Genomic DNA, 21,803 nt, shown 5'->3' with positions numbered 1-21,803 from the left:
TGACTATGGTAGCCGGTGCAGCTTCGTAGCTTACCAAAGTCGTACTAAAACATTTTGACAGATTGCTGAGCGCCGTGTACCAGATGAAATCTGTTTGAAGTCAGTAAGCACAACAAGTACATGAGGCGCACTGTCAATTTTTGAGAAAATTCGAGGATTTTAAGTGCACCTTATAGTCCGAAAAATACGGTACTAGGGATTTGTGCTTCAGCAGGAAATCTATGTTGTATACCCCTCTGAATCCAACTAACCCATGGCATAAACTGACAATCACATCCCTTTGTGGGGTTGTGATTGTGACTGGCTTGTTCAGCACTTTGAATTCCTCCAGCTACTTTTAATGTTCTGCGAGAGAACAACAATCATTACCCTGTCAATGTGAGGAATAAAATAATTAATAGAATTAATTTAAGGCTTCACAAATATCAGCAAACTGTAGGAGGCTGATTGCTGAAAATATTGGAATGGATGTGAGGGAATGCACCACATACAAAACAAAGGGACATATGTATACATGCCAAAAATTAGAAAGATTTCCTGCATAAGTCTAAATCAAACTAGTCAAATGAAATTAGGCTTAAAAGTATCAACATTATCAATGTTCCCTTTGCAGTCCTCCAAAAGCATCGCATAAAACAAGACCCTACTTCAGGCAGTGCATAAAAAATAGTGGCAATTCATGATTTGTAACTAAATCCTTACTTTCATATTCTTTTTTTTTTTTTTTTTTTTTTAAAACAAAATGCATAGAGAACAAAGGAGGATTAGCTTACTAAATATTGCCCTTTAAAAAGGATTGAGCCTCTGGCTTTTTATTCCAGTTAACACTGAGAAGCAATCTGGAAACCTTGAATCTGCTACACTAATATTGCCATCGTTTGTTGTTCAGGTCTCAGAGCATTTTTAGTGATATCAGCTGCTGTCATCACCACTAAAAATATTAATGAGAGACAACTTTGTCTCAAAGTAAACTCAGGCAGCTAATCAATAATCACCACAGTGTTTACTTCATTGATCAATAATTTTCATCATAATTCTTGTCAGCAAGCTTCTTTTTCCAGACATAAAAAAGAAGCACTGGAATTCTTTCAATTCATCAATTGGTTCAGGAATTGCAGATATTTTTAAAAAATTTCTGATGCCAGCAGCAGGTTAGACTTCAGAGGGTGAACTGTGCTGGACGTTTGATCTAAGACAGTTTCATCAGATTGTTTTAGGGGTTTTACTTGAATCAATGTAACAAGCTAATCCACCCACTTTTTTAAATTAATGGTGTTATTAATTGTTGAACCCATTCACTCTCTCTCACACACACACACACACACACACACACACACACACACACAAATAACTTTTATGTGCACCTTCATCTTTGTACACAGTGCTTTCTAACTAACTGGCACATACACACGGAGAATCTGTGTTTCAGTAGTTTGCCCATGAACAGTGTGAAGTAGCTGGGGATCAAACCACTGAACCGTTCCTTAGAACTCGTAATTCTTCTGGGCCTGTCTCAGAACCTGGTGCTGTTGTCTCCTCTGAGGAACTGTTTGCACTCCTAAGGCAGCCTGAAAACACATTTTCATGAAGTTAACTTTTAGAAATCTTACAGAAATTATTTGCTATTCTAAAAACATTTTAATCTCATTCTAATTCAACACACACAGACAGAAACTGACTCAAAGTCTGTATCCGGGTTTAAGTGGGTCAGCGATTTATTTGCCAGGAATCAAAGAAAACCTGCAGCTAAACCTATAAAATTAAAACGTTATTGAAGCAGAATAAATACAAAAAGAGCAGAAAGCATCACTCTAAAATCAGATTATATTACGTAAAAAACCCCCATAAAACATTGGGCTGGTTATTTGCTTTTGAGAGTTTGGGGGATTACACACAAATCAGAAAGAACAGGCCTTCTGCTAAATTGTCTCCCATTTGCAGAAACATTTTAACGAGTGCTATTGAATTTTAGCTGCATGAATTACACATAGATAAACACACACACATATATATGTATATATATCTCCATAGAGGCTGGGGTCTATCACACCAGGCAAGACCCCAGGTGCAGGCTGTGTAAAGATGCCCCAGAGACAATCCAGCACATAACAGCAGGGTGCAAGATGCTAGCAGGCAAGGCATACATGGAACGCCATAACCAGGTGGCCGGCATAGTGTACAGGAACATCTGTGCCGAATATGGCCTGGAAGTGCTGAGGTCAAAATGGGAGATGCCCCCTAGGGTGGTGGAGAATGGCCGAGCTAAGATCCTGTGGGACTTCAGGATGCAGACGGACAAAATGGTGGTGGACAAACAGAAGAAGACGGCCGTAGTGATCGATGTAGTGATAGCATATGACAGCTACATCAGGAAGAGCTCGAGAAGATGTGGAGGGTGAAAGTAACAGTGGCCCAGTGGTAATCGGAGCACTAGGTGAGTGGCTTCAGCAGATTCCAGGAACAAAATCCGAGATCTCCAGAAGAGCGCAGCCCTAGGAACAGTTAAGATACTGCGCAGCTTGAAGGATAAACACCGCCTGCAGGGGCTAGAGAGGAATTTTTGTTATTTCTCACTCTCTCTCGGGTGGGGGTGAGGATATCTTCCCCCTGAACTGGCGTCCTGGCTCCCCCTTGCCATAGCATTTGTGTTGTACCTCATCAATCTCTAGCCATTAGAGCAGTTCTTTATTCTGAATGTTGGAACACTGAGCTACTAGTTGTTTTGCTGGCAATCTGGATGCTGGGTATCGAAGATTCCATAGGTCCCTCATCCTATTCATGTAACCCCTTCCACCAGGATTACTTGCGTAGTAGCATTCCAGTAGCACCCTATTTTCATCTCTTGCCCACTGATGATTTCTTGTTCCAGTAGCCCACTTCTCATCAGGGTGCCCTGGCTCCTCAACACCTGATGCAGATCTTGTTAATCAGGGTGATGTCCAAGGCGCTATGGCTTCATGTTTATGTCTCTCGCTCATGTCTGAGATTGGCTTTGTTAACATGGTGGGTATAGCCTAGCACCCTTACTGAATACAGACACCCCAGTCAGGAGTCAAACCTACGATTCCCATTCCAAAGGCGCCTAGTCTTACCACTATCCATTTGCTATCCAGCTGGATATATAGCCAAAGCATAATTTTTTTCAGCATTTCTATGCATTTTAGTATAACATCAGAAAAAGAAAGGCATAATGAAATGACTTCTAATATGTGAACAATGACAAAAACATAGTATTATACAATAATACAGACCTTCCCAAAGTGTGGGGCCCAATGAAGCATGGCTGAATATGTTTCCAAACCAACTTCATTCTAAGCTAACATTTTTCTTGTAAAACAAAGGGGGGGCTAGCAAAAAAAGTTTGGGAACCACTGCAATAATACAATATTAATGTTACAAATCATTAATATATTTAACATGTTGGTCGCTGTACACATAATATTATGAAATACTTTAACTTACCTCTGTTAGACCGTATTGAGATAGTCCCTGTAGCCACAAGCACAGCCAGAACTAACGCAAAACTTAGGATTCCAATGAAACATCCACCCAGCCATCCAGTGATAACTTGTCCAGATTTGCTTTTGAACAGGTTTTCTGAAATTGCTGAAAATATATGCAAATCATAAGTAATTGATTAAACCTCAACAGAAAAATCAAAAAAATGCTCAATAGTCCTAAAAGCTTTGAAACTTTAAATCCAATGAACACAACCAACTCTGAGGAGATTCTCACCTGACAAATTGATCTCTTGATCAATCACTTGGTACGAGCCCTCCTGTTCAACTACACAGTGGAAGCAGTTGGTTTTGGTTGGGGTCACAATAGTGCAGAGGGTGACGTTGTAGCGGCCTCCTCTTTCTGAGACCACTGGGTCCTCTGCAGAAAGAACATTTCCATCGCTGTCCTTCCACTGTAGCTTCGGCTTGGGATGAACACCTCCAACATGACACTTCAGCTGCACCCCGGATTCAGTAGCACCAAGTATGGTTATGTGTGGCTTTGGAGCCTCACCTGTAACACAAGATTAAGAAAAAGTTCAAAAAACAGTTACAACAGTATACGTTAAAGGAAACACGTACTAAATTTCTGTATTTTCTGTCATAGAGACTGTCCAGCACAAAAAACACACAAACAAACAAAAAGATCCCAAACAAACCGTTTCACACACTAATATTTTGTTAAAGTGCCTTTAGCTTTGACTTAGCATTGAAACATAGCATTATTTCAAAGAGCATGTACAGCATGCCAGGTAAATCCCCTGTGCTGAGCACAACAATAAGACATTTCTTGTAGTTTGTCATCAAGTTTGCACACATCTCAGGAGGTATTTTGGCCCACTCCTTTCTACAGGAACTCTAAATCCTTCAGGTTTCTTTACAGTCACGTACTGTAGCATCTCCATGCTTGAGCTCCCTCCTCAGATTATCTAAAGAATTGATATCTGAAGTCTGGCCAGGCCACTCTGCAATCTTTATTTTCCTTTTCCATTGCTACTCCTTTGTTTTTTTGGTGATATGTTTTGGGACATTGTCATGCTAAGAGATCTATCTACTACTCATCTTCAGTGTTCTTCCCAGAGAAGGGAAGTTTGGGGTACCTGGTACCCTCCACTCCCCTCAGTGAAGTCATCTTGTACCCTTAGCAAAAAACCAAACCAAACAAAAAAAAAAAAAAACCCATAAAAAAGGCTCCATAGATTGATGTTTTCACTGCTTTGTTTGACTGTGGGGATGGTGTTCTTTCGGTCATACTCAGCATTTCTCTTCCTTCAAACACGGCAGAAAAACTAGATTTTGGTTTTATTGCACCTCAACACTTTCTCCCAAACCTTCTCTAAATCATTTAAACAGGCCTGTAGTTGCTAGATTTCAGTCCATTATGGTGTAGTGTGTTACCATTGGTGTTGTTGGTGACTGTGGTTCCAGCTACCTTCAGATCATTAAAAAGCTCCTCCTGTGTAGTTTGGGGGTGATGTACCCCTTTATCATGATCATCTACGCCCCATGAGGCAACACCTTGTATGGAGCTCCAGGCCAAAGGCAAATGATGGTCATTTTATTCAAACTGAAGAAACTGATTCTGTGGACAGGTGTGCTTTATACACATGAGTCAAGATCATGATCAGAATCTGTGATTGACTGACCGACTGATTGATTGTAATCCCTGTCTCACATGGCAACCGAGCTAGTCTGGAGGAACAAGAATTCTGGTTGGGTTGAATGGGAATAAATACTTATTTTATTCAATGACATGCAGAATCAATTCATGACTTTTACGTAATGATGTACTAACCAAAAATAAAATTCACATTCACACTGAATGTCGTTGTAGCGAACATGAAGGAAAAGCAGGGCTTTAAAAACAGCTGGTTATAAAAGGCTCAACCCACATGTAAAGAATATTTTTATGTATTTAGTATGTGAGAACTCAGGGCTGTGTGTCACAGGGAACGGTTCTGGCTCTTTTCCTCTTCACCATCTACACTGCAGACTTCTTCCACAACTCCACCGGGTGCTTCCTGCAGAAGTTTTCTGATGACTCTGCAATAGCCTCATCACTGATGGGGATGACAGGGAGTACAGAGGACTGACCCAAGAATCTGTGGACTGGTGCCAGCTAAACTACCTCCAGATCAACACTAGAAAACCAAGGAGCTGGGATGGGTCAGGTGTATCCTTCGTGGCCCAACCTATCCCAGAATTTATAGCGCACCCCAGCCAATTCCAGTTTCCAACAATATTGCCAACTAGTTAGTTGTAATATTACTCTTATTACTCTTTTCAATACTTTATTAATTACATTATTATTTGTAATATTTTCATAATAATATAAAAATACTTTTAAAAACATGGCAATGGCGGAGGAGCGTGGCTAAAGAGTTTTAATATTGCTCTTTCTGGGTCACAAAATAAACTTTTGACATATTTTTAAGGCAAGAATGTAGCTGTGAAACTTCAAATATCTGCTCGGTTTATCAAGACATCCCATTTTTCAAAAGCGCCCCCATACGTTCTAAAACACCAACCGACGTAAATCAGTTTGGCTGAGATTGAAGTTATAGTTTTCACACAGCTGAATAAACGTCAAACTGAAAACTGATTAAACAGAAGTGTGAGATGGTCGAGAATTTACACCAGTGTCCTGTTATATTTTATATAGCAAAGAGCAGATGTCTAAGTTAAATAAACTCCTCCAAGACAGCAGTGATGCAAATCTGAAGGCTAGACTGTCGCATTTCACAGCCTCGCATTTCCTACGTGGGCCGGGTCCTCCGAAGGATGCAGCCCCTGAATTGAGACACAGCTTATGACTCTGTGGTGGGCTCAGCCATCTTTTACGGTGTGGCCTGCTGAGGACAGGAAGAGACTGAACAGGCTGATCCGAAGGGCCAGCTCTGTTCTAGGATGCCCTCTGGACCCAGTGGAGGTGGTGAATGACAGGAGAATGATGGCTAAGCTGTCATCCCTGTTGGACAACATCTCCCACCCCATGCAGGAGACTCTGGCAGCTCCTTCAGTGGCTGCGGCACCCACGGTGTGGGACGGAGGGATTTTGTAGGTCTTTCCTCCTCACTGCTGTCAGACTCCATAATAAAGACTTTTGACAAAGACACATTTCATTTCACTGCGTGTTGTACTCATAGCTACGTTGTACTCTGCCTCTGATCTCCAGGCTCCAGCCTCGCGTCCACACGGCTCCACCTAACTCTGCAGAGCTTCCATATGGGCTCAATGTGGTCATAAATATTTTGTACTTGTAAATCAGGATTTTTATGTGTAAAAATAATTTGTTTGTGTGTAAAAAAGATTTGTATGTGCAAAAAGAAGTTGTCCAGCCTCAGCTCAGGCTGGAAAACCTGTTTGGCTCTTCTGCTCTTGATTTCACTCTTTATGAGTTCAGATTAGTTCTCCACACTCTGGACTCTGTTCAGTTGAAGTAGTTAGAGTACAAAAAAAAAAAAAGTACGGAATATACAATAACTACAGGTCCTTCTCAAAAAATTAGCATATTGTGATAAAGTTCATTATTTTCTGTAATGTACTGATAAACATTAGACTTTCATATATTTTAGATTCATTACACACAAGTACAGGGTGGGCCATTTATATGGATACACCGTAATAACATGGGAATGGTTGGTGATATTGAAGTCCTGTTTGTGGCACATTACAGGGAGTGCAGAATTATTAGGCAAATGAGTATTTTGTCCACATCATCCTCTTCATGCATGTTGTCTTACTCCAAGCTGTATAAGCTCGAAAGCCTACTACCAATTAAGCATATTAGGTGATGTGCATCTCTGTAATGAGAAGGTGTGGTCTAATGACATCAACACCCTATATCAGGTGTGCATAATTATTAGGCAACGTCCTTTCCTTTGGCAAAATGGGTCAAAAGAAGGACTTGACAGGCTCAGAAAAGTCAAAAATAGTGAGATATCTTGCAGAGGGATGCAGCAGTCTCAAAACTGCAAAGCTTCTGAAGCGTGATCATCGAACAATCAAGCGTTTCATTCAAAATAGTCAACAGGGTCGCAAGCGTGTGGAAAAACCAAGGCGCAAAATAACTGCCCATGAACTGAGAAAAGTCAAGCGTGCAGCCGCCAAGATGCCACTTGCCACCAGTTTGGCCATATTTCAGAGCTGCAACATCACTGGAGTGCCCAAAAGCACAAGGTGTGCAATACTCAGAGACATGGCCAAGGTAAGAAAGGCTGAAAGACCACCACCACTGAACAAGACACACAAGCTGAAACGTCAAGACTGGGCCAAGAAATATCTCAAGACTGGTTTTTCTAAGGTTTTATGGACTGATGAAATGAGAGTGAGTCTTGATGGGCCAGATGGATGGGCCCGTGGCTGGATTGGTAAAGGGCAGAGAGCTCCAGTCCCACTCAGACGCCAGCAAGGTGGAGGTGGAGTACTGGTTTGGGCTGGTATCATCAAAGATGAGCTTGTGGGGCCTTTTCGGGTTGAGGATGGAGTCAAGCTCAACTCCCAGTCCTACTGCCAGTTTCTGGAAGACACCTTCTTCAAGCAGTGGTACAGGAAGAAGTCTGCATCCTTCAAGAAAAACATGATTTTCATGCAGGACAATGCTCCATCACACGCGTCCAAGTACTCCACAGCGTGGCTGGCAAGAAAGGGTATAAAAGAAGAAAAACTAATGACATGGCCACCTTGTTCACCTGATCTGAACCCCATTGAGAACCTGTGGTCCATCATCAAATGTGAGATTTACAAGGAGGGAAAACAGTACACCTCTCTGAACAGTGTCTGGGAGGCTGTGGTTGCTGCTGCACGCAATGTTGATGGTGAACAGATCAAAACACTGACAGAATCCATGGATGGCAGGCTTTTGAGTGTCCTTGCAAAGAAAGGTGGCTATATTGGTCGCTGATTTGTTTTTGTATGTCAGAAATGTATATTTGTGAATGTGGAGATGTTATATTGGTGTCACTGGTAAAAATAAATAATTGAAATGGGTATATATTTGTTTTTTGTTAAGTTGCCTAATAATTCTGCACAGTAATAGTCACCTGCACACACAGATATCCCCCTAAAATAGCTAAAACTAAAAACAAACTAAAAACTACTTCCAAAAACATTCAGCTTTGATATTAATGAGTTTTTTGGGTTCATTGAGAACATGGTTGTTGTTCAATAATAAAATTATTCCTCAAAAATACAACTTGCCTAATAATTCTGCACTCCCTGTAGACATTGCCTGATGAGTGCTAATGACTAAACAGAGTGCACCTGTGTGTAATCTAATGTCAGTACAAATACAGCTGCTCTGTGACGCCTCAGAGTTTGTCTAAGAGAATATTGGGAGCAACAACACCATGAAGTCCAAAGAACACAGCAGACAGGTCAGGGATAAAGTTATTGAGAAATTTAAAGCAGGCTTAGGCTACAAAAAGATTTCCCAAGCGTTGAACATCCCACGGAGCACTGTTCAAGCCATCATTCAGAAATGGAAGGAGTATGGCACAACTGTAAACCTACCAAGACAAGGCCGTCCACCTAAACTCACAGACCCAACAAGCAGTGCGCTGATCAGAAATGCAGCCAAGAGGCCCATGGTGACTCTGGACGAGCTGCAGAGATCTACAGCTCAGGTGGGGGAATCTGTCCATAGGACAACTATTAGTCGTGCACTGCACAAAGTTGGCCTTTATGGAAGAGCGGCAAGAAGAAAGCCATTGTTAACAGAAAACCATAAGAAGTCCCGTTTGCAGTTTGCCACAAGCCATGTGGGGGACACAGCAAACATGTGGAAGAAGCTGCTCTGGTCAGATGAGACCAAAATGGAACTTTTTAGCCAAAATGCAAAACGCTGTGTGTGGAGGAAAACTAACACTGCACACTCTGAACACACCATCCCCACTGTCAGATATGGTGGTGGCAGCATCATGCTCTGGGGGTGCTTCTCTTCAGCAGGGACAGGGAAGCTGGTCAGAGTTGATGGGGAGATGGATGGAGCCAAATACAGGGCAATCTTGGAAGAAAACCTCTTGGAGTCTGCAAAAGACTTGAGACTGGGGCGGAGGTTCACCTTCCAGCAGGACAACGGCCCTAAACATAAAGCCAGGGCAACAATGGGATGGTTTCACACAAAACATATCCATGTGTTAGAACGGCCCAGTCAAAGTCCAGATCTAAATCCAATCCAGAATCTGTGGCAAGATCTGAAAACTGCTGTTCACAAACGCTGCCCATCTAATCTGACTGAGCTGGAGCTGTTTTGCAAAGAAGAATGGGCAAAGATTTCAGTCTGTAGATGTGCAAAGCTGGTAGAGACAGACCCTAAAAGACTGGCAGCTGTAATTGCAGCAAAAGCTGGTTCTACAAAGTATTGACTCAGTTATTTATTTGTAATAAATGTTTGGAATCATGTCCGATTTTCGTTCCACTTCGGCCATTCAACTGGCCCACGACGACCAATCCACTTTCCAGGAAACTGTTCGTCTAGGACACAGGTGTCAAACTCTGGCCCGCGGGCCAAATTTGGCCCGCAGCCTAATTACATTTGGCCCGCGAAGCCATACCAAAATACTATTAGAGATGGCCTACTGGTATTATACAGCTAATATATATATTGTTTAGTATTAAGCTTTGCTTGTTCCATATTCAGTTTTCCAGCAAAACTTATTTGAGTCCATAAGAAAAGATTCATTCTTATATCTGGAGGAAGATTTTTTTTTCAATAAATATTAATGTTAGCCCGCGATTTTGTTCCAGTTTTGAATTTTGGCCCACTGTGTATTTGAGTTTGACACCCCTGATCTAGGAATTCTCGGACCTGCACCCATAATGTGGTGGTGCACCATCTTGCTGGAAAAACTCAGGGAACGTGCCAGCTTCAGTGCATAAAGAGGGAAACACATCATCGTGTAGCAATTTCAAATATCCAGTGGCCTTGAGGTTTCCATTGATAAAGAATGGACCCACTATCGTTGTTCCCCATATACCACACCAAACCATCACTTTTGTTGTTCCAACAGTCTTGGAGGGATCCATCCAATGTGGGTTAGTGTCAGACCAATAGCGGTGGTTTTGTTTGTTAACTTCACCGTTCACATAAAAGTTTGCCTCATCACTGAACAAAATCTGCGTGAACTGAGGGTCCTGTTCCAGTTTTTGTTTTGCCCATTTTGCAAATTCTGTGCGCCGATCTGGGTCATCCTCGTTGAGATGCTGCAGTAGCTGGAGTTTGTAAGGGTGCCATTTGTGAGTAGCGAATATCTGCTGTAGGGATGTTCGACTAATGCCACTCTCCAGTGACATGCAGCGAGTGCTACGCTGTGGGCTCTTGCTGAATGAAGCTAGGACAGCCACTGATGTTTCTTCATTAATGGCATTTTTCTTGCGTCCACATTTTGGCAAATCCAACACTGAACCAGTTTCACGAAACTTAGCAAGCAGTTTGCTAACTGTAGCATGGGAGATGGGTGGTCTCGTAGGGTGTCTTGCACTGAAATCTGCTGCAATGACCCGGTTACTGTGTTCACCAGATATCAACACAATTTCGATCTGCTCCTCACGTGTTAACGTCTTTGACACATAAATGGCTGTGAACAAAGAGAAACTTAAAGTTACGTTGAAACCAAGCACACCATTGTTTTTCTTGTGACATTACCAATAAGTTTGATGTGTCACATGGCCCGCTTCCTATTGAAAAAAAACAAAAGTTGTATCCAAGATGGCCGACTTCTAAATGGCCACCATGGTCACCACCCGTCTTGAGGAGTTTCCCCCCCCTCACATACACTACAGGGAGTGCAGAATTATTAGGCAAGTTGTATTTTTGAGGAATAATTTTATTATTGAACAACAACCATGTTCTCAATGAACCCAAAAAACTCATTAATATCAAAGCTGAATGTTTTTGGAAGTAGTTTTTAGTTTGTTTTTAGTTTTAGCTATTTTAGGGGGATATCTGTGTGTGCAGGTGACTATTACTGTGCAGAATTATTAGGCAACTTAACAAAAAACAAATATATACCCATTTCAATTATTTATTTTTACCAGTGACACCAATATAACATCTCCACATTCACAAATATACATTTCTGACATTCAAAAACAAAACAAAAACAAATCAGCGACCAATATAGCCACCTTTCTTTGCAAGGACACTCAAAAGCCTGCCATCCATGGATTCTGTCAGTGTTTTGATCTGTTCACCATCAACATTGCGTGCAGCAGCAACCACAGCCTCCCAGACACTGTTCAGAGAGGTGTACTGTTTTCCCTCCTTGTAAATCTCACATTTGATGATGGACCACAGGTTCTCAATGGGGTTCAGATCAGGTGAACAAGGTGGCCATGTCATTAGTTTTTCTTCTTTTATACCCTTTCTTGCCAGCCACGCTGTGGAGTACTTGGACGTGTGTGATGGAGCATTGTCCTGCATGAAAATCATGTTTTTCTTGAAGGATGCAGACTTCTTCCTGTACCACTGCTTGAAGAAGGTGTCTTCCAGAAACTGGCAGTAGGACTGGGAGTTGAGCTAGACTCCATCCTCAACCCGAAAAGGCCCCACAAGCTCATCTTTGATGATACCAGCCCAAACCAGTACTCCACCTCCACCTTGCTGGCGTCTGAGTGGGACTGGAGCTCTCTGCCCTTTACCAATCCAGCCACGGGCCCATCCATCTGGCCCATCAAGACTCACTCTCATTTCATCAGTCCATAAAACCTTAGAAAAACCAGTCTTGAGATATTTCTTGGCCCAGTCTTGACGTTTCAGCTTGTGTGTCTTGTTCAGTGGTGGTCGTCTTTCAGCCTTTCTTACCTTGGCCATGTCTCTGAGTATTGCACACCTTGTGCTTTTGGGCACTCCAGTGATGTTGCAGCTCTGAAATATGGCCAAACTGGTGGCAAGTGGCATCTTGGCAGCTGCACGCTTGACTTTTCTCAGTTCATGGGCAGTTATTTTGCGCCTTTGTTTTTCCACACGCTTCTTGCGACCCTGTTGACTATTTTGAATGAAACGCTTGATTGTTCGATGATCACGCTTCAGAAGCTTTGCAATTTTGAGACTGCTGCATCCCTCTGCAAGATATCTCACTATTTTTGACTTTTCTGAGCCTGTCAAGTCCTTCTTTTGACCCATTTTGCCAAAGGAAAGGACGTTGCCTAATAATTATGCACACCTGATATAGGGTGTTGATGTCATTAGACCACACCCCTTCTCATTACAGAGATGCACATCACCTAATATGCTTAATTGGTAGCAGGCTTTCGAGCCTATACAGCTTGGAGTAAGACAACATGCATGAAGAGGATGATGTGGACAAAATACTCATTTGCCTAATAATTCTGCACTCCCTGTATGAGCCCAACTACAGAGCACTAACTGATAGTGTTCAGTCACAGTCATCACATTGATTTTAGGCAGATTTTATACAGTGTTAGGTGAAATACTGTGCATTATATGACAAAGCATAAATACACTGACTGCGTGAAAGTTGTTAAATGGCTTGTGGCGCAAAAAAGAATCAGCACTATTAAGCATTTAAATTGTTTGTTTTTTTTTACAAAATTTCTTTTTGACTTTGAGGCAGTTTAGTAATAGTTTGGCTTTGAAATACTATGGATTTCTTTTTTTAACAGTGTTATTTGGCATATGATTAAGTGCGAAACTTATGAAGCTCCCTTTTTCCTAGAACCGCATGTAATGCAGCACAGCTGTTTATGATATAACTAAAGTCCTGGATGGCACAACGCGTGAACAAGCTAACCGCGCTAATGCGTTGACTCCGTGCAGCCCCACGCACGGGGTGATCTGCGTTAACTCGTTAACGGAGATTTGCTGCGTTGTGGTTATGGTGTTAACGTCATTTCAACGAGATTAACACTGACAGCACTAATTGTATTGTATTGCAATTGTAATTATACAATATTTTACAGGGGTTGTACCAAACAGCTGGTTCAGAAGTTTTTTAAATCTGAAAACTAAAATACACATAATTACATTTGTTCAGTAAACAAATCTTACCACAATAAGGCACATAGATCTCTGCATCAATCTTATGGCTAATCCCCTCCTGCGTGGCTACACAGTAGAAGAGGTTGATGTTTGTCCTGGTCACCGTGGTGAGGAGGGTGATGTCGTAGCGCTCTCCTCTGCGTGACACCTGTGGCTCCTCAGCATGAAGGATGTTTCCATCGCTGTCCCTCCACTCTACTTTAGGCTTTGGAGAAGCACCTCTGACCTCACAGCGCAGCATTGCCCTGTCCTCTGTGATATTAACTATCCAGATGTACGGCTTTAGAACAGCACCTGTAATGAGAGCATAAAGTTACAGTTATAGCACAAAAATTTACCAATTCAAAGTGAGTTCAGAAAATAACACAATCTATCACGTACTTTATCTGCAAAGACTTGCATCCTTACAACATTATGGAAAACGAGGGCTTTTCTTACATGCTGTAAGGCACGCTGTCAACTTTTGAGAAAATTTTAGGTTGTGCAGCCCCTGTGGGCTGCATGGCGTTAGCGTGGTTAGCTCGCTAACACGTTGACGCTGTCCAGCCCCACGAACGGAGCGATGCGCAGTAACTCGTTAACGGAGATTTGCCGTGTTCATTTTGTCGCTGCCTGCAGGTGAAGCTATGGGGGAGGGGGAGTTGTGTTCAGTGAAGGAGAGGCGAGGCCGAGTAACGTTGCGTAGAGACAAAAGTGGACGAAAGAGAGGCAAACCTGCGGCTCCACAACTATAGTTATAACGTATATATCGATATAAAGGATATTGTCACATCTTATATCTCGTATAAAAAATATATCGATATTTTTAAAAAACTCGATATATCGCCCAGCCCTATAACATATATTACATATTTAACAATAGAACAATCTTATGTATGATGGCACACATGGAGTGCAAACACAGCAACAAATGTCATCAGCAAATGATAAGTTAACAGCTGGAGGTCCCAATAACAATTTTCTGATGTTACACAGAGCTCCTTTAAAAGAACCACCAGCAGAAAACAATGGCAAGTCTTGACTGATGATGTCACCAATTTCCACATGTACAACTGTACACCACAGCCCTTTTACCTCTATATAGTCACACTTAACACAGATCTGCTCCTGTGTCAGAATGAGTTGAGTCCACACAAACGATCAGTCAGAGGCTTAAAACTGATTATGCTGTGCACGTAGAGATGAGTGACATTAAAGTCAGGCTCAGAGCCAAGTTTTTTTCCATCTGTCATCACTGACAGAACCACAGATTTTATTGTATCTGAATAAACTATGTCAAGTTTAAACATTTTTGAATGACGCTAAGAGAGCTGCAGCTAAAACATGTAGACATCAGTGACATCATCACTCACCTAGGACTTCTAATTTCTCCTTAAAGACTTGTTCTGAAAGAAAAAAAAAAGTTTCAATTCTTTGTCTTTTAGGCTACGTTCACACTGCAGGTCTTAATGCTCAATTCCGATTTTTTGATCAAATCTGATTTTTTTTGTCTGCTTGTTCACAATACAAATAAAATGTGACAGCAAACGCGCTCTAGTGTGAACGCTCAAAACGCCCGCATGCGCAAAAGAAGACGTCACACACAACGCGCTCCGTTTAGACCCAGAGCAAACAGTATTGTTTGACTGATGGCCTTAACATAAAGACTTCGGACTTCACGTTTCCCAATTTTTGCTTTAAGTTATTTTGTTATTTACATAATAATGTAAATAACCTAATAATGATCCTTATTGCTGTTTTAGAGGAGCGCTGCTTCAAAGGATAGCTGCAGATTTCTGTCAGAATCTGCAGATTATACAGTACAAAGAAAATGTTCACGTTGTCTTCCCAACAGTTTCACTGACATCTACACTGGATGGCCAGGAAGCGTTCACAGTGTTTTCTCCGGGGCTGATAATTAGCGTCTGTCTTGTGTCAGTGACGTAAAAGACAGATTTAATGCGACATGACCATCAAACAGCAGTCGCTTTCTAAAACATCAGATATGTATCGGATTCAGGACCACATACAAAAGTGACCCAGATCGGATTTGAAAATATTGGATTTGCGCCGTTCACACTGTCATAGCATGATCGGATATGGGTCGCATAGGTTAAAAAAAAAAAAAAAAAAAATCGGATTTGATGCGCTTTCGCCTGCAGTGTGAACGTAGCCTTACTTGGTTCACAACGCATGAGTGCTTAGAAATATTTTTTAGAATGCTTTTAAAATAAAAAATAAAGAACTCACCGACAAGGAGTTTGACGTTGAATGTTTCTTCTGCTGGCTGCAGACGTGGAAAAACACAGATGTAGTCTCCACTGTCCGTTATCTGCGCATTTCTGATGATTATGGAGGCATTGCCAAACCTTAGCTGGTCTGAAAAATGGAATACTCGTCCGCTAAAGTGCTCGTGTTGACCTTGATGTCCATTATTGTAATGAGTGCCACCATCATAGAAGAAGACCTCCTGTTTATTTGGACCAACTTTTTTCCAATCAAAGAGCTTTTCTTCAAGGTTCTCCTTAGTGGTGGGGGAGCAAGGTAAGACTGGGTCACTTCCTTCTGGAACAACAACTGTGACGACTCCTGGACCTAAAGGACAAAGGATATTTTAATTTGACTGCTTGAACAAGGAACAAAATGGAAAATACACACATAGTTTAAGAATGAAATCATTATTTCACCCAAGTTTAGATACAACTTCACAGCTGTATGCCTCCACCAACCAGTCAATTTGCAGTTTATATCCATGTTACTACAGATGAGAGATTGGCCAGAAACCAGAATCTGACAATTTTCAGCATTCTCTGCCATGATTGGTGACCCACTGGTTAGCCTCACTTACAGCCTATAGCATAACACTCTATTTCATGGATGAGAAAGCATGCACAGTGGTGCAGGCAAATAGTCTTGTGCAAACTCCGCCACGTGCTAATATATCACTGACAGAAGAGCTTTTATACTCCCGAAGTCAAAAGAAACCACAGGGGTACTAGCAGATAAAGGTTTGATACAACAAACCTAATGAGACATTAGCCGTTTCTTGGACTAAACTCCTCTTCAGTTTGCAAACTCAAACAACTCATTGTGAAAGATCAAACCTGTCACTGCCTTCATTTTGAAGCTGACCTCACAGATGGCTACACCAAACTAAGAAACGTTTTATTAAATGATTGTAAAATAGGGCTGCCACTAGGGCTGCCACAAACGATTATTTTGATAGTCGACTAGTCACAGATTATTTTTGCGATTAGTCGACTAATCAGATCATCATCCACTGGACGTACAACTTACAGCTTATTGCACCAGCAGCATCTGCTCTTATATAACTATCATTAGCTTACAGCTTGAAGTGTTTAAGGTCTGTGCTAACTAAAAATAAAGACAAGATGATAGTTTATTAAATTTTAATGACATTTGCAGATTGTTTCGGTGAAGTTTAATAAACTCCTTGCTATCTAAAATATAACAGGACACCGGAGTATATTCTCCAGCATCTCACACTTCTGATAATCAGCTGTCTGCTTGATGTTTATTCAGCTGTGTAAAAACTATAACTTTAATCTCAGACAAACCGATTTACTCAGGAACAAATAAAATACTAAAAAAAGCCAAACAATAACATTTTTAAGTTATCTAAGTGACTTATATATCATGTTTAACCTGAGTAGCGAAAGACAGCGGTGGGTTTGAAAACGATTTGCCGGCAGTCCGGTGTTCTCACGACGTTAGTGAGACTTAAACCCCAGCTCGCTATCGAGCTGGTGAGATGTCTGTTACCCACGTCAGAGCGCAAAACGTCGGAGCTCTTTTGAAAATATGTGGCGTCCTGATAAACTGAGCAGATATTTGAGGTTTACACAGCTACATTCTCGCCTAAAAATATGTTAAACGTTTATTTTGTGACCCAGAAAGAATAATAAGAGTAACATTAAAACTAACTAGCTGCCGCCATTGTTGTAAAATGAGCTGAGCTGCGCTATGAATTCTGGGACACAGCTGCTTCTTCTTCTCCGGGGTTTAACGGCAGCTGGCATCCTTGTACATGCAGTGCTGCCATCTTCTGTTTCAGTCCGTTATTACACTCTTAAATCCTGCTACTTATTCCTGCGTCTTTTGGGATCTCAAAGCTTCAAACGACACGTCGACTATTAAATTAGTCGTCGACGATTTTGATAGTTGACGTAATCGTGACTAGTCGACTAATCGTGGCAGCCCTATTGTAAAAGTAGAAAAATTAAGCGTTATCATCTTGTTCACATGTGCCTACAGCCTCTATCTCATCTGATTCTCAATGTTAAGGATCACATTGTTGATGCTGTACCAGTCCACCAATTGCTTCACCTCCTCTCTAAAAGACAGATCATTATTGTCCCTAATAAGACACATCACATTTTTGCCATCTGCATATTTGATGATGTGATTAGAAGCAGATGCACAGCAGCAGTAATCTGTCAGCCACGTGGACAACAGTGGACTCTGGTTATTATCCTGAAGGGAGCCTAAGGAGAGTCTCAAGTCTGACACCATTAGCCAATTCAGGGTCCAAACTCAAAAAATAATAATAATAAAAAAAATACTGTGGCCTCACTAAGAGTAGGGCTGTTCAATGTGATGAAATATATCAGATGATGATATGAAAACATCTATTATTTCATATTATATGCTATCGTTCGTTTAGTGGTGTCGCAAAATAAACTGTTTACGGCAACATTTTTTAATTGTTTTCATGGTCAGTGTAGTGGCTATATTAATTTCTTGAAGTTCTTTCTTTCTCTTATATTTAAAATACCCAAACTATGGACGGACAAGACACTGTTTTTACGCGTACTTTCGTTAGCAACAATGACGGTAAAACCATAGTGTGGCTCTGACATCCGCTTGTTTATTTTCAACATAAAACTTTCAAAATAAACCTCAAGATCCTGTTGAGATTTTTCAAAATAAACTGAAATGATATACACTATTCTCAAACATCAAATTTCGAACAAATCACCTCAAATAAAAACGTGAACTATAAATGGCGCTTACAGTCACCACATGGATGCAGGCTCAGAGAATGCATAGCCACACAGGACACCGGCCCTTGAGGCCTGGAGTTCGACACCCCTGATCTAGTGTAAACTCAAACTCCAGCACATGAACACCCGTAAAACGATGAAGATGGTAATTGACTTCCAGAAGAAACACCACCCATCGCACTGGTGAACACCCACGGTTTGGACATCGGGATCATTGACACGTACACATTTCTGGATGTTTGCCTTAACAATAAAAGGGACTGGTCACATAACACTTATGCTCTGTGAAAGTAGGGCCAAAGTTGGCCCCATCTGCTAGGCAGATGGAGAAAACTTGCAGAAGGCGAAACGTATTGCAGAACAATACATTTGACCTTTTATGACACTGTGATGGCTTCTGCTATCTTTTATGCAGTAATCTCCTGGGGAGGTGGCAGAACATAGGGGCAGGAAACTGCTTACAAACTTGCAAAGACAGCTGGCTCTGTTGTGGACAGTCCCCTAGAATCCATAGAGAAGGTGAGTAAGAGGAGCTTGTTAGCTAAGCTAATGTCCATTATGGACAGCACCTTTCATCCCTTGCCCGAGACTGTGGAGGTCCTAAGCAGCTCGTTCAGCACTATTATAGACACAGTGAAGGACCGAGTGCTATCCTTGGTTCCTTCATCCCAACAGCGGTCACGCTATACAATACCACAGTATCCACACAGGACAAGTCTATGGCCAATAGATCTCTGTGTGGAATATATATTCCTATCACTCCTACTGCACTTTATGTACATACAAGAAAAATCAAGGCATTTTACTGTATATAGGTATTTTACTGGTATTTTACTGAATATAGTAACCATCTGTAGATAGTATAGTATTTTGGCTTTTTTGTATACTATTTTTATTATTAAGTTTATTCTAATTTGAATGTTTTCTAATATATCTCTGGTTCAGCTTTCCCTCTTGTCCCTTGCTGCTGTAACAAGTGAATTTACATAAAATCTATGTCTAAATTTCACAGCCGTTTTACCAGGGTTGTGCCAAAAAGTGATCATCTGGCAAACTGATTTTCGGTATTTGCCAAAAAGTGGTTGCTCATATTTATACTGCTATAAATAAATAAATGGCGAATGTAAAAAACCTACAGCTGCAAATGGAGAGATGCCAAACTGTGTTTCATTGTTCTGGTAACAGTGACAATAAATCTATGTAAATTACTTCCTGCTCTATAATATGTGAAACATGTATCAAATCTATCCCTCATGAATTATATCAAGTCATCTTGAGCCACAAATAACATTCCTGTCAAAGGTAGAAGCCGCAATCAGTTTTTGGCAAAGCGATTTTTTGATATCCTAACACGGAGCCATAAAGATACTTAAACAGGTCATTTTTAAATATTATATATAACCTTTTGTAAGCCCTGCTACATAAAGTCTATTTGCCAATATAAGTAAAGACATTACACATAAAAAACACATGGAAACATTGGAATTCAATTTTTAGCCCAACACCGGAATGTTGTTAGCCCCTCTAAGCTAGCGGCATGACCAAGAACAGCACAGTTCTTCAGGATCATAGCACCCCTCAAATGCCGTTTTGTAGTGAAAACCAGCTTTAGACGGTTTCCTAGAAAACAACCGGGACTAACGTTAGCGAGCAAAATAGATTGAGGTGATGTACCGCACGGGTTTGCTTGTGACATCCCTCTTAGCTTCGCCGCTACATACTGCAACTACGTAGTTGCGCTGGGGTTCGTAGGGTTTTTTAAGTTTATGCCAATAAAAACACAAGCACAAGCCTTAAGCTTTCCTACCGTGTTCTTTTCCAGTTGTTATTATTGGCACAATCAGAAGGGCGATGCACAGAAACTTTAGGACTGTTTCTTTCGACTTCATTGCAAGAATTTCCATGTCCGTTTCTTCTTCGTCTTCTTCTTCGTCTTCTTCTTCTTCTATTTTAACGGCAGCTTGCATCCATAGAAGTTGCATTACTGCCACCCCTGGCGCTTTCTTAGACCGCATCTAACTCTAAATCATCTTAATAATAATCCCGAATTACTCAGAAACAGAAAAACCACTCCCTTCCCTTCATGACATCCCAGCCATTCAACCACCTTTTCAAACCTAATTTCCCCCGTATTTCCCATTTCTACCCTCATCATTCTCCTGCAGCTAATAAATACATGCTCAACTGTTTCCATAACACCACACCAGTTGCATATCCCCATCGAATGTTTCCCCATCCTTAAAAGAGTGCCATTCAAGTAACAATGCCCTCCCTGTTTTTATTCTACTTATAACAATCCCCTCCCGCCTATTCATTTCTTTGTACTTCTACTGTATTTTGTACCCTATACAGTTTTCTCTAGTTTCATTATGCCACGCCATTTTCCATAACTTCTTACTTTCTTTCCAGACTATACACTTTCCTTCAGATTTAGATAATGGTATTTGTAAAGCTATGTCTACTCTTTTAATAACTTCATTAGCCATCCCATCTGTTCTTTTATTACCCATAATGCCTATATGAGCTGGCGTCTACATTATTACTACACTTTTACCTTGTTCACACACTCTATGGTGAGCAAACATAACTTCATACAGAATGTTCTAATGATTATTTGCCATTAAGGAGACAAGATGCAGTAGGGACAAAAGAAACCTGGAGTCTTTTAGTCTTCCTCACAGGTACTCTAAAACAGCCACCGGAAGGCAACGACTCAAACTCACTGTGAAGTGGATGGTTCAAACAGTTAATAATAGAATGAGCCTTTCTAAGCACATTTCTATTGTAAATGGCCAAAAGTCTATCTTGCCAGCGCCCTGAAATTTTGCTAGCAGTTTTTACCAGAAGTCCTAACCGATTCTTATTCTTCACCGTCAGGTTACCAAACCAGGCAACGATACAAAAGGATATCAATAAAACTTCTATAAAACAAAGACAACATCTCAGATGAGACATTAAAAGATCTCATTTACCTTAAAAAGAACAGTCTTTGTTGAACTTTTTTAGTAGTGGCATCAGCATGAGATTCAAAACACAGTTTATGGTCAAGTACCTCACCTAGATATTTATAACTCTCAACTATCCCAATATCAGCAGCTTTAATGATAGTAGGTGATGAGCTGTAAGAGGACTTCCTAAAATCAATAATCATGTCTTTAGTTTTTGACACATTAAGTGAAAGGAAGGAATCATCACACCAATCCACAAAATCATCTACAACCTGTCCATGGCCTGACTCGATCACTGTGTCGTCAGCAAACTTCAGGATGTGTCTGTTTGTGAGATTGCTGCGACACTCAT

At 41.0% G+C, this 21,803-nt stretch overlaps 1 protein-coding gene across 1 annotated transcript; it reads right to left on the bottom strand.

Moving 5' to 3' along the window:
- Nucleotides 1-1,484: 1,484 nt before the first annotated feature.
- Nucleotides 1,485-20,403, bottom strand: LOC146632877 (V-set domain-containing T-cell activation inhibitor 1-like). Its single transcript, XM_085353584.1, has 7 exons — nt 20,311-20,403; nt 15,730-16,074; nt 14,853-14,885; nt 13,510-13,794; nt 3,736-4,014; nt 3,463-3,597; nt 1,485-1,558 (listed from the first exon to the last, which is right to left on the bottom strand). Exons 1-7 carry the CDS (start codon nt 20,390-20,392, stop codon nt 1,485-1,487), a joined length of 1,233 nt encoding a protein of 410 aa, XP_085209710.1. The 5' UTR covers nt 20,393-20,403.
- Nucleotides 20,404-21,803: the final 1,400 nt, after the last annotated feature.

The sequence above is a fragment of the Diplotaxodon limnothrissa genome, linkage group LG5 (genome assembly GCF_057381915.1).
Source record: "Diplotaxodon limnothrissa isolate DT_005_m linkage group LG5, D_limnothrissa_male_GT1.1, whole genome shotgun sequence".
In the NCBI taxonomy this organism is placed as follows: domain Eukaryota; kingdom Metazoa; phylum Chordata; class Actinopteri; order Cichliformes; family Cichlidae; genus Diplotaxodon; species Diplotaxodon limnothrissa.
The sequence above is the reverse complement of the archived record's forward strand: the minus strand, read 5'-3'. Positions and strand labels throughout refer to the sequence as shown.

Excerpts from the sequence above, each read along its gene's own strand:
- LOC146632877 (XM_085353584.1), bottom strand. The coding sequence starts at position 20,392 with ATGAAGTCGAAAGAAACAGTCCTAAAGTTTCTGTGCATCGCCCTTCTG. Across the intron at positions 13,795-14,852 it reads GGAGAAATTAGAAGTCCTAG|GTGCTGTTCTAAAGCCGTAC; the intron begins GTGAGTGATGAT and ends CTCTCATTACAG. Across the intron at positions 1,559-3,462 it reads CTCAATACGGTCTAACAGAG|GAGTGCAAACAGTTCCTCAG; the intron begins GTAAGTTAAAGT and ends AGGCTGCCTTAG.